General features: G+C 46.8%; 1 protein-coding gene across 1 annotated transcript in view; it reads right to left on the bottom strand.

Moving 5' to 3' along the window:
- Positions 1 to 15959, bottom strand: part of Rbm19 (RNA binding motif protein 19) — a 94910-nt gene extending 78951 nt beyond the window's left edge. The window contains exons 1-9 of the mRNA XM_027414162.2: positions 15802 to 15959; positions 12975 to 13157; positions 11971 to 12090; positions 11759 to 11797; positions 11444 to 11642; positions 9679 to 9938; positions 8293 to 8373; positions 1329 to 1407; positions 332 to 403 (exon numbers count right to left, since the gene is read on the bottom strand). Coding sequence (XP_027269963.1) covers positions 332 to 403; positions 1329 to 1407; positions 8293 to 8373; positions 9679 to 9938; positions 11444 to 11642; positions 11759 to 11797; positions 11971 to 12090; positions 12975 to 13157; positions 15802 to 15837 — 1069 coding nt within the window. The 5' untranslated portion in view covers positions 15838 to 15959. The remainder of the gene's footprint in view (positions 1 to 331; positions 404 to 1328; positions 1408 to 8292; positions 8374 to 9678; positions 9939 to 11443; positions 11643 to 11758; positions 11798 to 11970; positions 12091 to 12974; positions 13158 to 15801) is intronic.
- Positions 15960 to 16353: the final 394 nt, after the last annotated feature.

Below are 16353 nucleotides of genomic sequence, written 5' to 3'. Positions count from 1 at the left end.
AAGCTGTTCTAGGGAGCCAGAGCTCAGGTCAACACAGCCTGCTCCTCTTCATGTCACTCAGGTACAATGGCATTGTGTGCCCACTTCTCCATCTCTTTCCCCTGTGTTCACTCTGGCTTCTCAAGGTGTGTGAGTGTGTGTGAGTGTGTGTGTGTGTGTGTGTGTGTGTGTGTGTGTGTGTGTGTGTGTGTGTGTGTGTGTCGTGAGGGGGCGGGACGGGATGACTGGACTCTCTGCCTCCTGCTGACTCCCCAGGGCCCAGAAGTATCTCAGCACCAATGTGTACAGTCAACAGAGGGACAACCCTCACTGACGTTCAGTGCACCCTTACCCATGTATTCCCGGTTGCACTTCAGCGCTTTCTTCACTTCTTCTTCGCTGCTGAGATCCACGAAGACATACCCTGAGAGAGGACAGAGACAAAGAGTCACAGGCAGAGCTTGGAAACCTGTCTGTCAACTTCCATGACACAGATAACCCCACACCCCAGCAGCTGTAGACCACAGGACTGGCTGTGTAAATGGAGATGTGAATCCCAGGAGTGAACAGCATGGCCTTCCTGCCAATGCCAGCCCCACCCTGTTCTGGAACATTCTCTAGAGAAGTGTCAGTGAAGCCCCTTCACCCTCTTCAGGATTAAAGGTGAGAACTGACTTGATACAGATGTGATAAAGACAAGAGAGGCGCTGGGGAAGAAATGAGGGACAGTGACCGGATTGCCCCTAATGCAAGGCCATTTTATCCTCCAGTGCTCTGCCCAGGTGGCCTTTTCCTGCCAAGAACCCCCCACAGTCTGCAGGCTATGGATTCCCACACCACAGGACCTTGGTGTGGCTTTTCAAGATGCGGCTACATTCCTGCTGCTGCATCTCCCATAGCCTCCTGGCCTGGCTGCAGGCAGGTCCCACAGGTGCCGGCCTCCCCCAGCTCCAACTCCGGCTGATCACCAGACTCTCTGCCTTATGACAGTCAAATCCAATGCTATGAGGCCAGGAGACCCTGGCTGACCAGGTGTAATCCTCACACCTCACATACACTCGACAAGGTAGAACTGCCCTCTGTTAGATGTGTCCCTGGACAGTACAGCCAACCCGGGTCCTTTTCACATCTATCAACAACACATGTGAGCCTGTCAGTGTAGTGGAGCTGAGAGGGAGGGAGACACAGTTGGAAAGGAGTCTCTGTACCTGGCCACCAGACACAGGGATAGGAAACCCTAGTCTATGCAGATGAGCTATACAGAACTGAGGGCAACAGACGTTAAAAAAAAGAAATGCGTATCCTGAGGGCAGCCCGTGGTCAGCAGCCTCAGTGCTTCTCTGCCTCACCTGTTTTGTTACCATGAGCATTCCTCACTATTCGAATGGCCACTGGCTTTAGGGGTGCCAGGAACTCTGTAACATTTTTCTGGAAAGAAAAGAAATGTGTTTTCTCTTATTTATTAATTTTTTTCCTATAAGTGACATACATCATTGACCAATTAACAACTGGGTCGGTGCCCTGCTTAGAGCCTCCTGAAGCCTGGGGACTGGGCACTGCAGATCCCATCCCAGCAGGGTCCAGCCCACCCAGAGACTGCCAAGGCTCCGGTACTAGTCCCACCTCCAACTATGGGAAGAGGAGAGCCATCAGAGTATTGGACCTGCATGCACCCACCAGAAGGGAACCTTGGTCCCGTACCCACCAGAAGAGGAAGAGACTCCTTTTGCATCCACTGGAAGAAGGGATGGAAAGAATATAAAAACACATTCAAAAAAAAAAAAAAAAAAAAAAAGAAAAAAGAAAAAAAAGCTGGGTGCTGTTGGCGCACGCCTTTGATCCCAGCACTCGGGAGGCAGAGGCAGGCAGATCTCTGAGTTCGAGGACAGCCTGGTCTCCAGAGCGATTGCCAGGATAGGGTCCAAAGCTATACAGAGAAAACCTGTCTCGAAAAACCAAAACAAAAAAACCCCCAAAAAAACAAAAAACAAAACAACAACAACAAAAAAAAACCACATTCAACAACAGAAAAACCAATGTGACACCACTGGATGTAGGTACTCTACACCAGCAAGACCCGAACATTCCAACGCAGATGAAGCAGAAGAGAATGACCTTAAAAACAACTTAATGAAAATGATAGAGGCCCTCAAAAAGAATATGAGAAAATCCCTTAAAGAAATGGAAGAAAAAACAAATCAAAAAAGGCAAGAAATCAACAAATCTCTTAAAGAAAGCAAGGAAAGCCAAGAAAAAACAAACAGATAAAGTAAACAATTCAAGACCTGAAAACTGAAATAGACAATAAAGAAAACACAAACTGAGGGAATGCTGGAAATAGAAAAGCTGAGTAAATGATCAGGAACTACAGATGCAAGCATAACCAACAGAATACAAGATATGGAAGAGGGAATCTCAGGTGTTGAAGATACACTAGGAGAAATAGATTCATCGACCAAAGAAAATCTTAAGTCCAACAAATCCCTAACACAAAATATCCAGGAAATATGGGACACCGTGAAAAGAACAAACCTAAGAGTAATAGGTATAGAAGGTGGTGAAGAAACCCAACTCAAAGGTGCAGAAAACATATTCAACAAAATTATAGAAGAAAACTTTCCCAACCTAAAGAAAGACATGCCAATGAAAATACAAAAAGCTTACAGAACACCAAATAGAGTGGACCACAAAAAAAGTCTCCTTGACACATAATAATCCAACTGCCAAACATACAGATAAAGAAAAATATTAAGAGCAGCAAAGGAAAAAGGTCAAGTAACCTATAAAGGCAAACCTATCAAAATTACACCTGACTTTTCCATGGAAACTCTGAAAGCCAGAAGGTCCTGGATAGATATTCTACCAACACTAAGAGACCACGGATGCCAGTCCAGACTACTCTATCCAGCAAAGCTTTCAATCAATATAGATGGAGAAAACAAGATATTCCATGACAAAACCAGATTTAAATAATACATATCCACTAATCCAACCCTACAGAAAGTTCTAGAAGGAAAATTCCAACCCAAGGAAGCTAACTACAAGCAGAAAAACACAGGCAATAGATAATCCCACTTCACCAACAGCCAAAAGAAAAAAAAGGTAGAAATCCTCACACAATTCCACCACCACCACTAAATCCAAAATAAACAAGAATGAACAATTAATGATCAGTAACATCCCTCTATATTAATGGTTTTAACCCGCCTATAAAAAGACACAGGCTAACAGAATGGATATGAAGACAGAATCCATCCTTCTGCTACATACAAGAAACACACCTCAACTTCACAGACAGATGGTACCTTAGAGTTAAGGGTTGGGAAAAGACTTTCCAATCAAATGGACCCAAGAAACAAGTGGGGTAGCAATCCTAATATCTAACAAATTAGACTTTAAACTAAAAATCAAAAGAGATGAAGTCGCTTCCTACTCATCACAGGAGAAATTCATCAAGATGAAGTCTCAATTCTGAAGATCTCTGCCCCAAATACAAAGGCATCCATGTTCGTAAAAGAAACATTTCTAAAACTCAAATCACACATAAAACCTCACACACTTATAGTGGGAGACTTCAACACCCCACTCTCACCAATAGACAGGACCACCAGACAGAAACTTAAAAAGAAACAAGGGAACTAATAGAAGTTATGACCCAATTGGGTTTAACAGACATCTATAGAGCATTCCATCCAAACACAAAAGAATATATCTTCTCATCGTCACATGGAACCTTGTCTAAAATCGACCACATACTTGGCAACATAGCAAACCCCAACAGGTACAAAAAAATTGGAATAATCCCTGTATCTTATCAGACCACCTTACTTTAAAGTTAGAATTCAACAACAACACAAATTGCAGAAACCCTACAAACTCATGGAAATTGAAAATTGTGCAATTGCACCATTTCTGGGTCAAGGAAGAAAAAAAAAAGAAATTAAAGACTTCCTAGAATTCAATGAGAATGAAGACACAACATACCCAAACTTATTGGGACACTTTGAAAGCAGTGCTAAGAGGAAAGTTCACAGCACTACGTGCCCACATGAAGACACTAGAGAATAGTCACACTAGAGAATTAACAGCACAAATGAAAGCTCTAGAACAAAAAGAAGCAAACTCACTCCAGAGGAGTAGATGCCAGGAAATAATCAAATTGAGGGCTGAAATCAATAAAGTGTAAACAAGGAAAACAATACAAAGAATCAATGTAATGAAGAGTTGGTTCTTCGAGAAAATCAACTAGACAAACCTTTATCCAAACTAACCAATAGGCAGAGAGTGAACATGCAAATTAACAAAATCAGAAATGAAAAGGGGGACATAACACCGGACACTGAGGAAATCCAGAGAATCATCAGGTCATACTTTGAAAACTTGTACTCCTCAAAATTTGAAAATCTAAAGAAAATAGACAATTTTCTGGATAGATATCACTTACCAAAATTAAATCAAGAACAGATAAGCAATTTAAATAGACCTATAATCCCTAATGAAATAGAAGTAGTCATTTCTTCCCAATGGAAGAAAAAAAAAAAAAAAAAAAAAAAAAAAAAAAAAAAGAAAAAAGCCCAGGCCCAGATGGCTTCAGTGCAGAATTCTACCAGAAATTCAAAGAACAGCTAATACCAATTCTCCTCAAAGTATTCCACACAATAGAAGCAGAAGGGCCATCACCAAACTCATTTTACAAAGCTACAATTACCTTGGTACCCAAGCCACACAAAGACACAACTAAGAAAGAGAACTACAGACCAATATCCCTCATGAACATTGATGCAAAAATAATCAATAAAATACTGGCAAATCGATCCAAGAACACATGAGAAAAATCATCCACCATGATCAAGTAGGCTTCATTCCAGGGATGCAGGGATGGTTCAACATATGGAAATCCATCAACGTAATCCACCATATAAACAAAGAGAGAAAGAAAAATCACATGATCATCTCACTAGATGCTAAAAAAGCCTCGGACAAAATCTAACACTCCTTCATGATAAAGGTCTTGGAGAGATCAGGGAAATCAGGAACATACCTCAACATAATAAAAGCAATATACAGCAAACCAACAGCCAACATCAAACTAAATGGAGAGAAACTCAAGGCAATTCCTCTAAAATCAGGAATAAGACAAGACTGTCCCCTCTCTCCATCTTTTCAATATTGTACTTGAAGTTCTAGCTAGAGCAATAAGACAACAAAAGGAGATCAAGGGGATACAAATTGGAAAGGAAGAAATCAAACTTTCACTATTTGCAGATGATATAATAGTTTACATAAGTGACTGGAAAAACTCTACCAGGAAACTCCTTCAGCTGATAAACACCTTCAGCAAAGTGGCAGGATACAAGATTAACTCAAAAAACTCAGTAGCCCTACTATATACAGAAGATAATGGGCTGAGAAAGAAATCGGAGAAACATCACTTTTTACAATTGCCACAAACAACATAAAATACCTTGGGGCAACACTAACCAAACAAGTGAAAGACCTGTATCACAAGAACTTGAGTCTTTAAAGAAAGAAATTAAGGAAGATACCAGAAAATGGAAAGATCTCCCATGCTCTTGGATAGGTAGGATCAACACAGTAAAAATGGCAATCTTGCCAAAAGCAATCTACAGATTCAATGCAATCCCCATCAAAATTCCAGCATAATTCTTCACGGACCTTGAAAGAACAATTCTCAACTTTATATGGAAAAACAAAAGACCTAGGATAGCCAAAACATCCCTGTACAATAAAAGAACTTCCGGAGGCATCACCATACCTGACTTCAAGCTCTATTATTGAGCTATAGTCCTGTAAACAGCTTGTTATTGGCACAAAAATAGACAGGTAGACCAATGGAATCGAATTAAAAATCCTGATATTAACCCACGCACCTACGAACACCTGATTTTTGACAAAGAAGCTAAAATTATACAATGAAAAAAAAAGCATCTTCAACAAATGGTGCTGGCATGTAAGATTGCAGATAGATCCATATCTATCGCCATGCACAAATCCAGCCACACTGAACCTCTTAGAAGAGAAAGTAGGTGGTACCCTCGAACGAATTGGTACAGGAGACTGCTTCCTGAACATAAACACCAGCAGCACAGACATTGAGATCAACAATTAATAAGTAGGACCTCCTTAAACTGAGAAGCTTCTGTAAGGCAAAGGACACAGTCAACAAGACAAAACAGCAGCCCACAGAATAGGAAAAGATATTCACCAACCCCACATTTGACAGAGGGCCGATTTCTAAAATATTCAAAGAAGTGAAGAAGCTAGTCACCAAAACACCAAATAATCCAATTAAAAAGTGGGGTACAGCTGGGTGTTGGTGGTACACACCTTTAATCCCAGCACTCAGGAGGCAGAGGCAGGCGGATCTCTGTGAGTTTGAGGCCAGCCTACAGCAAGTTTCAGGATAGCCTCCAAAGACACAGAGAAACCCTGTCTCGAAAAAACCCAAAGGGGTGGGGGAAGTGAGGTACAGAACTAAATAGAGAATTCTCAATAGAGGAATCTAAAAGGACTGAAAGACATATAAGAAAGTACTAACATCCTTAGCCATCAGGGAAATGCAAATCAAAACAACTCTGAGATACCATTCTTACTCCTGTCAGAATGGCTAAAATAAAAAACATCAATGACAGTTTATGCTGGAGAGATGTGGAGAAAGGGGAACACTCCTCCACTGCTGGTGGGAGTGCAAACTGATACAGTCACTTAGGAAGTCAGTACGGCAGTTCCTCAGCAATTCTACTCTTAGGCATATACCCAAAAGATGCACATTCATACAACAAGGACATCTGTTCAACCATGTTCAGAGCAGCATTATTTGTAATAGCCAGAACCTGGAAGCAACCTAGATACTCCTCAGCTGAAGAATGGATGGAGAAAATGTGGTACATTTACTCAGTGGAAAAAAAACAATAGAATCTTGAAATTCACAGGCAAATGGATGGAACTAGAAGAAACCATCCTGAGTGAGGTAACCCAGTCACAAAAAGACAAAAATGGTATGTACTCACTCATATATGGATTTTGGACCTAGAGAAAGGGGAGTAGCAGCCTACAATCCACACTGTCAGAGAAGCTAGGAAACAAGGAGGACCCTAAGAGAGACATACATGGTTCCCCAGAGAAGGGGAAAGGGATGAGATCTCCTGAGCTAATTTGGAGCATGGGGGGAGGGGAAAGGGAGTTAGAAGAAAGAGAAGGAGGGGAGAGGAGGACATGAGGGAGCAGGAAGATTGAGTCAGGGGAAGAATAGGTGAGATCAAGATAAGAGATATCATAATAGAGGGAGCCATTATAGATTTAAAGAGAAATCTGGCACTAGGGAAATGTCCAGAGATCTACAAGGATGACCCCAATTAACAATCTAAGCAATAGTGAAGAAGCTCCCTTAAAAGCCCTTCTCCGATAATGAGATTGATGGCTATCTTATATGCCATCTTAGAGCCTTCATCCAGTAGCTGATGGAAGCAGAAGCAGACACCTACAGCTCAACACTGAGCTGAACTCTGGAATCAAGTTGCAGAGAGGGAGGAATGATGAGCAAAGGGATCAAGACCAGGCTGGAGAAACCCACAGAAACAGATGACCTAAACAAGGGGTTGCTCATGGACCCCAGATTGATAGCAGGGAAACCAGCATGGGACTGTTCCAGACCCCCTGAACAAGGATATCAGTTTGGAGGTCTGTTAATCTATGGGGCCTCCAGTAGTGGATCAGTATTTATCCCTAGTACACGAATGGACTTTGGCAGCCCAATCCACTTAGAGGGATATTCTCTCAGCCTACACACACCGGGGGAGGGACTAGGTCCTGCTCCAAATGATATGACAGACTTTGAAGAGCCCCTATGGAAGGCCTCATCCTCCCTGGGGAGCAGAAAGGGGATGGGATGGGGGGGCAGGGGAGGAGGGGAGGGAGAGGAAACTGGGATTGACATGTAAAAGAGGCTGGTTTCTAATTTAAAGAAAAAGAAAAAGAAAAACAATTAGCAATTGGACAACTAACAATTCTCTAACATTTTCTCTTAGAATTCCTGGTACTTAACAACCTGACCAGGGACATAGTTCAGACACTGAGCCATCTCTCCACTCCTGTGCCCTCTCCCTTTAAACAGTGAGCCTGTCTACCCTGGCACCAGTGTGAAGGAATGAGACAGTCTTCACATTATCACATCTCTCATGCTGGTGCCGGGATGTTACTCAGCAGCCTCCACGCCCACTTCTAGTTTTTTGGCTTCACCTGACCCTTGCACCCCACCCTCCTCTCCTCATCCTGTCTTCAGTGAACACACACCTCAGTGACATTGAACGGGGCTCCCCGGAGCTTCACAGTGTATGGAGTGGTGGGTTCCGTCTTGCTGGCTGGCTTCTCTACCTGAGGGATCACAAAGAGAAAACGGTTGTGGGGATTACCTGATACCCACATGGCAGGTGGTGGCTGGGACACCCTGGAGCTAGGGCACCTGCTGCTGGGGGAATTGGATAACTCCATGACAATCCATGGCTGAGCCGAGATGGAGGCGGACCAGGCAGCTGCAGTCTTACTGCACCTGAGATGAGGGCTGTATGCATACCAATGGAGGCCTTGGCCCCAGGAAGAAACAAGACATAGCACTGAGGCTGAGCTTGCCCTGCGTCACACACTGCCCAGCACTTTCCGGTGTCTAGCTGGGCAGTGCCAATTCCACAGGAGTGCTGAGATCAGGTCCACAGTTCTGGAGTTTCAACAACTCAGTCACTCTGGCTTTCTCCTTGGAAGCTCAAACCTGTCCTTACTGGAACTTTTTTTCCTGGCAAAGCCCTGTACTGGGCTGCTATGTAACCCTGACTTCTTTCACCACACAAACCCTAAGGTCTGCCCTTTCTTCAGCTGAAGGACACATGCAGGATGACTATACCTTGCATGTGAATGAGCCAATCCTGGCACCATAGAGACACACGCCATGAGTCGAGGTGGAGATTAGGGGTTTGTGGGGTGGACACATCTCACCCAGGGGTGACAGGTACTGAGGGTAGGTGCTGCAGTGTGAACTCCACACTGCCACATGTCCTGGACAGTGCATTCTGGTTTGAACTGGCAGCAAATGAAATGAGGAGTGGGGGACTCTCTCCCTCTCATTGCAGAGCAAATGGGATGGCCCTGGGGGGAGATTCGATCCCACCCAAGTGTTCAAGTGTCCTGTCTCTGCAGCAGAGAGGACCTTTCAATGGGAGACTGGGAGGGGCGGGGGAAGCATCCTCAAGGTCTCCACCACTTTTGAAATCTCAGCTTCAGGCTCCCAGGCCCAGCCCTGTCATCTCCCAGCTATCAGCATGGGTGAGCCACTGCCCCTCCCAAGACCCGCTTCCTCACCTGTGCAGAGGACTTAAGGAGAATCAGTGAGTTGCCAGGGATATTTCCCAGCATGCAGTAAGCCCTCACTGACCTCATCTGTCAGGGCTAAGCTTCCTTACACCTATCCATCTTGTTGTTAAATACATGGCATGACCCAGCCAGCTCATTGATACCCCACAACTCCAGCAACAGGCAGCCTCCCTAAACCAGTTCAGGGACCTAAGCTGCAAGACACCCTATGGGCAAGTAGCCTTCCCTCCCCATCAGTTCCCTGGGGAAGGGGCTACAGTGACCCTGGGTGACCCAGGCCCAGCCTCTCCCTCAGCGATCACAGGTGATACCCACCTTGCCAGTGGCTTCCTGAGGTCTCTGGCTCCCAGGCATGGCTCCCTGGCTCACACTCTCCTGCTGGGCTGGGGAGGCAAGTGAGCCCTCCTCTTCCTCATCCTCACTGCCTTCTCCACAGTTCACTGCCTCGTCTTCACTGTCCTCTTGGTCCTCTTCCTCAGAGGACACCTCGGTCCGCTGCACCATCTTGGATTTCAGGTAGTCCATGTCAGACAGCTCCTTCTGTGTGGCTGCCTTTAGCTGCAGACCTTGTTCCTCTGGGGACACAGAGGGTCAGTGACCTTAGTGAGCAGAGACAACATGCCAGCCATGGCCCTCACACAAATCAACTCCAGCCACACCTGGCAGTGGATGAGGCCACACTCAACTTTGCATGTCTTTCCATCCTGCCCATGACAAATGGAGATGTGTTACTTCTTTCACTCTCCTGGCCCTTTCTAGCCCTCCCTCCTGCAAAAGATTTAGTTATATATGTGGATGTGTGCACGTGAGTGCAGTACCCATAGAGGCAAGATGAGGGCACTGGATCTCCTTGGGCTGGAGTTACAGGCTGAGGGTACTGGGAACTGAACTCAGATCTTCTGGATGAGGGTAAGTTTACTCAATTGCTGAGCCAATCTCCCCAGCTCCCCAAGATCTCCCTTGTACACTCATCTTCAAACAATATTAAAATAATATACACAACACAGCTCATGGCAGAGGCCACTATAATCTATTGGTTCAGCAAATTCCATGTGAGTGCCGAGGACAGTCTTTGTCAGATACAAAGCTTCTGCATGTGTCTGTGTTAGACACCTGTCACTGTGTCCTTTACTGTTGGTGTCCCTGGTGAACCATACAGTTAACACTAATGTACAAAGGACACACTCCAATGACAAAGTTTGGGGAGAGGAAGCAGGAAAGGGAAGCCTGCCTGAGCAGACATGGGATGGCCATCCCTTCCACTGCAGCCTCTGTGACCCTCTGAGGACACCATGGAGCTGTGGCTCTGTTCAGTACCCTCCAGTGGTTTCTAGGGCTCAGGGTGGAGTTCCAACTTCCTTCCCCCAGCTTCCTCTGCTCTAATCTGTAACCAGGCTGTGCCTCTCCAGCTCTGAGCCATTATCTACTCTGAGCCTCTCCACCCTCAGTCCCATGGTCCTCAGTGCAGAAGACTTAACAAGGCTGAGCTGAGTCAGTCCCACATTGTCACCAATAAACCAGAACAACTCTTATGGCAGACCATAGATAGCACTAAGGGTCTACCTTCTGTGCTCTGATTGGCTATTTATCAGTCACAGCAGGGCCCATGAGGACAAGACACCCTACCACTAGCTCCCAGAGCTGCAGGAGCCCTTCCAGGAAGCTTTCCCACACCCTGTCCTGCCTCCTTGGAATACCTTTCACCATACATGTTCAACTGGGAACCGCCTGCCTGTCCCTCTGCTCTTACTGGGAGGCCCACTCTCTATAGGTGCAGGGAATGTTGGGGTCTTTTCTCACTGCTGTGTCCACAGTCCCCAAAGCTGTGCCTGGCACACTGCTCATGCTCCGTGAATACTGTCTGAGTGAGGTGATCAGATCTGTCTGGGAGAGACACACCTGTAGGTGGGCTGGTCACCCCCCCAGATGGCTAGAGGGAAGCACCTGGCTGTCCCTTTCCTGTGTCACCAGAGAACGCCACACAAAGTGTCCTTTGTATGCTTGTGCCAAGTATATCATACTTGTGTCCATTGGGTCAGGGCCAGGCAAAGGCCTACGTGCACATGGGGTGCACGCTTACCTTCAGGTTCCTCTCCAGCCAGCTCCTTCTCGCTCTCCTGCCCGGAGTCGGAGTCGGAGTCGAAGTTCAGATAGTCACTTGATGGCTTGGTCTTTGCTCTTGGGAGCTCAGCATCCAAAGCATCATTTGCCCATGTGGCCACCTGGGTCCTCTTCTGATGAATCGACAGGAACTCCTGGAACTCGGCATCTTTCTTTAGCTGTGGCAGTGCAGCCAGGTAGGAGAGGCAGAAGGAGAGAGGTGAGGCAGAGGTTTAGGAGGCTCAGATCTCCAGCCCTCCCTCCATCCCTCCCTCTCCACCCACAGAACACTTACCTTCTCCAGGTCACTGGACACCTTTTTCTTCTTGTCATCCTGAAAGTGGAAGGCAGACAGGGTCACAGAGATGATGGGGTAGGGAAGACGCAAGTGCCCTGTTCTAGACACACTCACCTTCCAAAACCATCCAAAAAACACTTTCAACTCCCTCCCAGCCAGAGACCACTCTGCCAACACTGGGCACAGGGCTGGGGGCACCGCCTACATACTTTTTTAGTGTCTGAGGGACTGGAGTCTTGTGATGGCTGCTTGGGCTTGCTTGGCTTCTGGGCATGTTTGCTCCAGGCTCGGGGTTTCGTTGGGTCTCCAAAGGACTTGCAGAATTCCACCTGTATGGGAAAGAGCTGCTGCGATACCTAGGCACATGTGTGCCCCCTTCAGCTCTAGGAGCATGGTTTTCCCAGAATGCAGTGGTCACTGACTAGCTGAGTGCATTAAAGCAAATCACCCAACCTAGACATTGTCCTCCAAAAAGTCATTCTGGCTGCTGCCATTTACAAAGGGACCAACTCTGCCTCTCATGCTCTCCAGTAGAAGGTGACAGGAAATGCTACTGTTTCCTCTGCTCAGATCAAAAGGTTAAAGCAGAGACTGGGTGGCCCAGGAAGCAGGTGACAACAGAGCAGAGACAGAACTTGGGGCACATGGGGATTGGGAGTCCACATTTATCTCCTAGGCTAACAAAAGGTGTCAGAAGGTTGTACCCGCCTGTCACAGGGCAACAGGGAATGATGATTGTCAGAGTGAAAGGCAAGCTCAGTCACAGCAGAAAACAAGCCCGGGGTAACAGGGACAGCAGGGTGGACCACAGGAATGTGGAAGAATGCCAGGGACCACATATGAACTGATGTATCCGTCGATCCTGGAACCGCAGATACACACTCAGAGGCAGTCTTTTGGGGGACACTCCCATGAGCCACCCCCAAATATTCCAGGCTGTTATTGGTCAGTAAACCACTTTATCCCAGTGACATCCCTTTCGAAGCAACTGTTTCTATCAATTCTACCATACTTATAACGTGTTCAGGGTACAAAGGTCAAACAACAGAGAAGAATACCATGAAAGTTAAGAGCTTTAGTTCATCAGACAATCTGGACAAAGCCCAGGGAACAGTTAGCAGACTCTCAGGCTTGGGTACTTGAAAGCCTGTGTAGCCCTGAAGGTAATGCAAACTCTCTATGGCAGGCAGGATTGAGACTCCCTCAAACTCACTGTGATCCGGGATGTGTCAATAAAACTCCGGTTGAAATGGCTCAGTGCCGCCTGGGCCTCCTCCTCTGACTTGAAACCTATAAAGCCGAACTTGCGGAACTTGCCATCTTTGGTGAACTTGAGGCTGCAATCGGTCAGTGTGCCGAAGGCTGCAAATAGCTGCCGGAACCGCTCCTCCTTCATCTAGGACAGAGGGGTATAATGAGGGGAGCTGGGGATCCCCAGAGTAAACAGACAGACAAACTGGGAGTCTATAGGTCCTGGAGGGTGACCTGAGAAGATGGCAACATGTATGTTTAGGGTGGCCAGGTCCCAGCTCAGAGCCTGAAACCAGCTAAGCACCCCCTAAGCAGGTTATTCCCTTCTCTGATGAGGAAATGAGACCCTAAGACATCTCAAATGCTCTCTTTCTTATCCTGTCCTCTGTGCAATCCATATCAATTACAGCATCCATCTGTGGCTAAGGCTTGTAAAATGCTTAACCATGGAAGAGAATAATTAAAGCCCATTAAAGATGCCCACACCCTAATCCCTAGCACCTGAGATTGCACTATGGTACACTACAAAGGGAGTACAGCCCTGGCTGGCCTCAAACTAGAGATCTGCCTGCTTCCCCTCCCAGTCCCAACAGGCGTGTTCCACCAGACCCAGACACTTTGAAAGGGATATTTAGGGTATATTTAAAAACCTGGTGGTAGAGCCAGGCATGGTGATGCCTTTAATCCTAGCACTCTGGAGGCTTGGGCAGGCAGATTTCTTTAGTTCCAGGCCAGCCAGGGTTACTAACCAGACCCTGAGATGAAGCTGTGTATGGGGAGGCTGAGGCAGGGGGGTGGCAAGTTCAAGGTCAGCCTGGGCTACAAACTAAGATTTTTTTCATTTTTCTTTTGTTTTTTTTCAACACAGGGTTTCCTCTGCATAGCTTTGGCTGTCCTGGAACTCACCTGTAGACCAGGCTGCCCTTGCACTCACAGAGACTCGCCTGCCTCTGCCTCCTGAGTGTTGGGATTAAAAGTATGCACCACCACTGGCTTATATTCTGTTTTTTTCAAAAGCCCTCCCCCAAAACCCCAAAATCCCAATGAGAGAATATCCTGGGTCTTCTGGTATTTCAATGCTATCATTGAGGCAGGGAGATCAGAGTGAGTAAGACTAGATGGGGGAAGATGATGGGGAAAGAATCAGAAGATCAGGTGTTCTGGACTTGGATGGGGGAAGACACAAGTGGCCATGAGTAGAGAGAGCAATGGCAAGCAGATGCTGAAGAAGCCTAAAAATACAGGCTGGCAGCTATGTCCGACTTACACCCCTGCCTGCTGTCAACATCTGACAATACTTTGACATTAAGCTTGCTGGCCTCCGAGATGACAAAAATAAAAATAAACAAATACCAATATTGTTTCAACCACTTTACCAAGAAAGCAATGGGAAAGTAACATGCTACTACTATAATATGGCTAAAAAGTACCACAGTGTAGACAGCTGGCTCCTACCAGTCTCATACCAGACAGATTTTTGTGTGTGACAGCTCTAGGGGAGTGGTTCTCAACTTGTGGATCTCAACTACCCCCTTGAGGGATGCATGTCGGATATCCAGGATATCAGGTAACTAGATTACAATTATAACAGTAGCAAAATTACAGTTATGACGTGGCAACAAAAATAATTTTATGGTAGGGGTCACCACACCATGAGGAACTGTATTAAAGGGTCGCAGCATTAGGAAGGCGGACAACCACTGCTCTAAGGGCATGTGGCCCCACCAACAGCCAAAACAAATTATTTGTTTGTTTGCCACATCATCTTGCTATGTAGCCCAGGTTGGCCTTGCACTTGCCATCCTATTGGAAGCTGGTAACAGGTGTGCACCACATTTGGCTTTGAAACAAGTCCGTGGCTTAGCTTGCTCTGTGATAGTGAGACAGTAAGTGTTTTAGTCTTCTTCTTGCTGTTGCCACACACAGCAAGACAAAAAGCAACTTGGGAAGGAAAATAGCTTATTTGGCTTACAGGTCTCAGTCATAGTCCCTCATTCAGGGAAGCCAAGGCAGGAACTGAAGCAGAGACCATGGAGGAAGACTGCAGACTTACTTGGTTGGCTAGCATTTTAATACAGTCAAGAAGCACTTGCTGAGGGAGTGATGCCACCCACAGTGGGCTAGGCCCATGTCAATCACTCATCAATGTCTCACAGTCTTGTCCACGGGGCAATGATAATGGAACAATTATCATTCATCGATTGAGGTTCCCTCTTTCTAAGTGACTCCGGTTTGTGTTAAATTGGCCAAAATCACAAAACCAGCACAACGAGGAGGGGGTCTCGAGTGTTCGGCATCTGGTCGACTATCATCACCACATACACGCATTGGTTTGTTTCCAGGTGCCAGGTTCAGTGATCAAGGCTGGGTTGCCCCGTCTCCACTTAAGGAGAAACCACTGAATGCCGTTCCCGTCACTCAGGTCCTCAGGGTCACCTCCCCTCCTGTTTCCCACCACGGTCTCGGGAGAGAAAACTGCGTGGATCTATCAGGATCAACAGCTGCACCGAGGAGACCGGGGTCCGAGGCATAAGGTGGGGGACTGGATTCTACCTGGAGCAGGACTATCCGGCTTGGAGTCAGGCACCCATAAGGTGGCAATAATCAACGGTGATAATTATAACGATAATAGCCACTTTCCCCGCCCTCTATCAGTCAGAACAGGGTCCCGCCCCACTGGGCTCCGGACCTCCCTAGTCCTGCCCCAGACTTAAAAATCCCTCCATCCCTTCGCCTCATTTTCCGGACCCCGCTCTCATTTCCGGACCCCTCCCCCGGCTCCTGCTCACCCCATTAGGGAGGTTCTTCACGATCAGTCGCGACATGGCTCCCAGGTCCTCCTCGCTTCTGATTTACGCACCCCTCGACGCCGACTTTCCACAACTTTCACGCTACCTCACTGGGCGCCGCCATCTTTGACGAGTCACATGGCCCTGCCAGGTTCCGCCCGGAAGTGGGTGTGGCTTCACTGGAGCGTCTCCAGGGAAGCCACGCCCTCAAGAGGGAGAGGGAGGACTGAGTGCTTGCGTTCTGCGCAGGCCCATTTTCTCCTCCGAGTCCTGGAGACGCCAATGCTCAATAAAGCCGGCAGGGGGCGCCAGTGGCCAACGCCCTCAGGATGACAGCTGAGAAAGAGGAGGGATTTTTGCTTAAAACTTTTTTTCCACCCTGCCCCCGGCAGTGATGGCACTCACTGCACCCGGGAGGCAGAGGTTGGCGGAGCTCGAGGCCAGCCTAGTATACAGAGCGAGTTCTCTGGCTGTTACACAGAAAAACCCTGTTTCCAGAAAACAAAAACCAAAAAACAATCAAAACCTTTTTACAAATTCATTTATTTCTTT

The sequence above is a fragment of the Cricetulus griseus genome, chromosome 4, assembly GCF_003668045.3.
Source record: "Cricetulus griseus strain 17A/GY chromosome 4, alternate assembly CriGri-PICRH-1.0, whole genome shotgun sequence".
NCBI lineage: Eukaryota > Metazoa > Chordata > Mammalia > Rodentia > Cricetidae > Cricetulus > Cricetulus griseus.
This window is presented reverse-complemented; position numbering and strand designations above follow the sequence as displayed.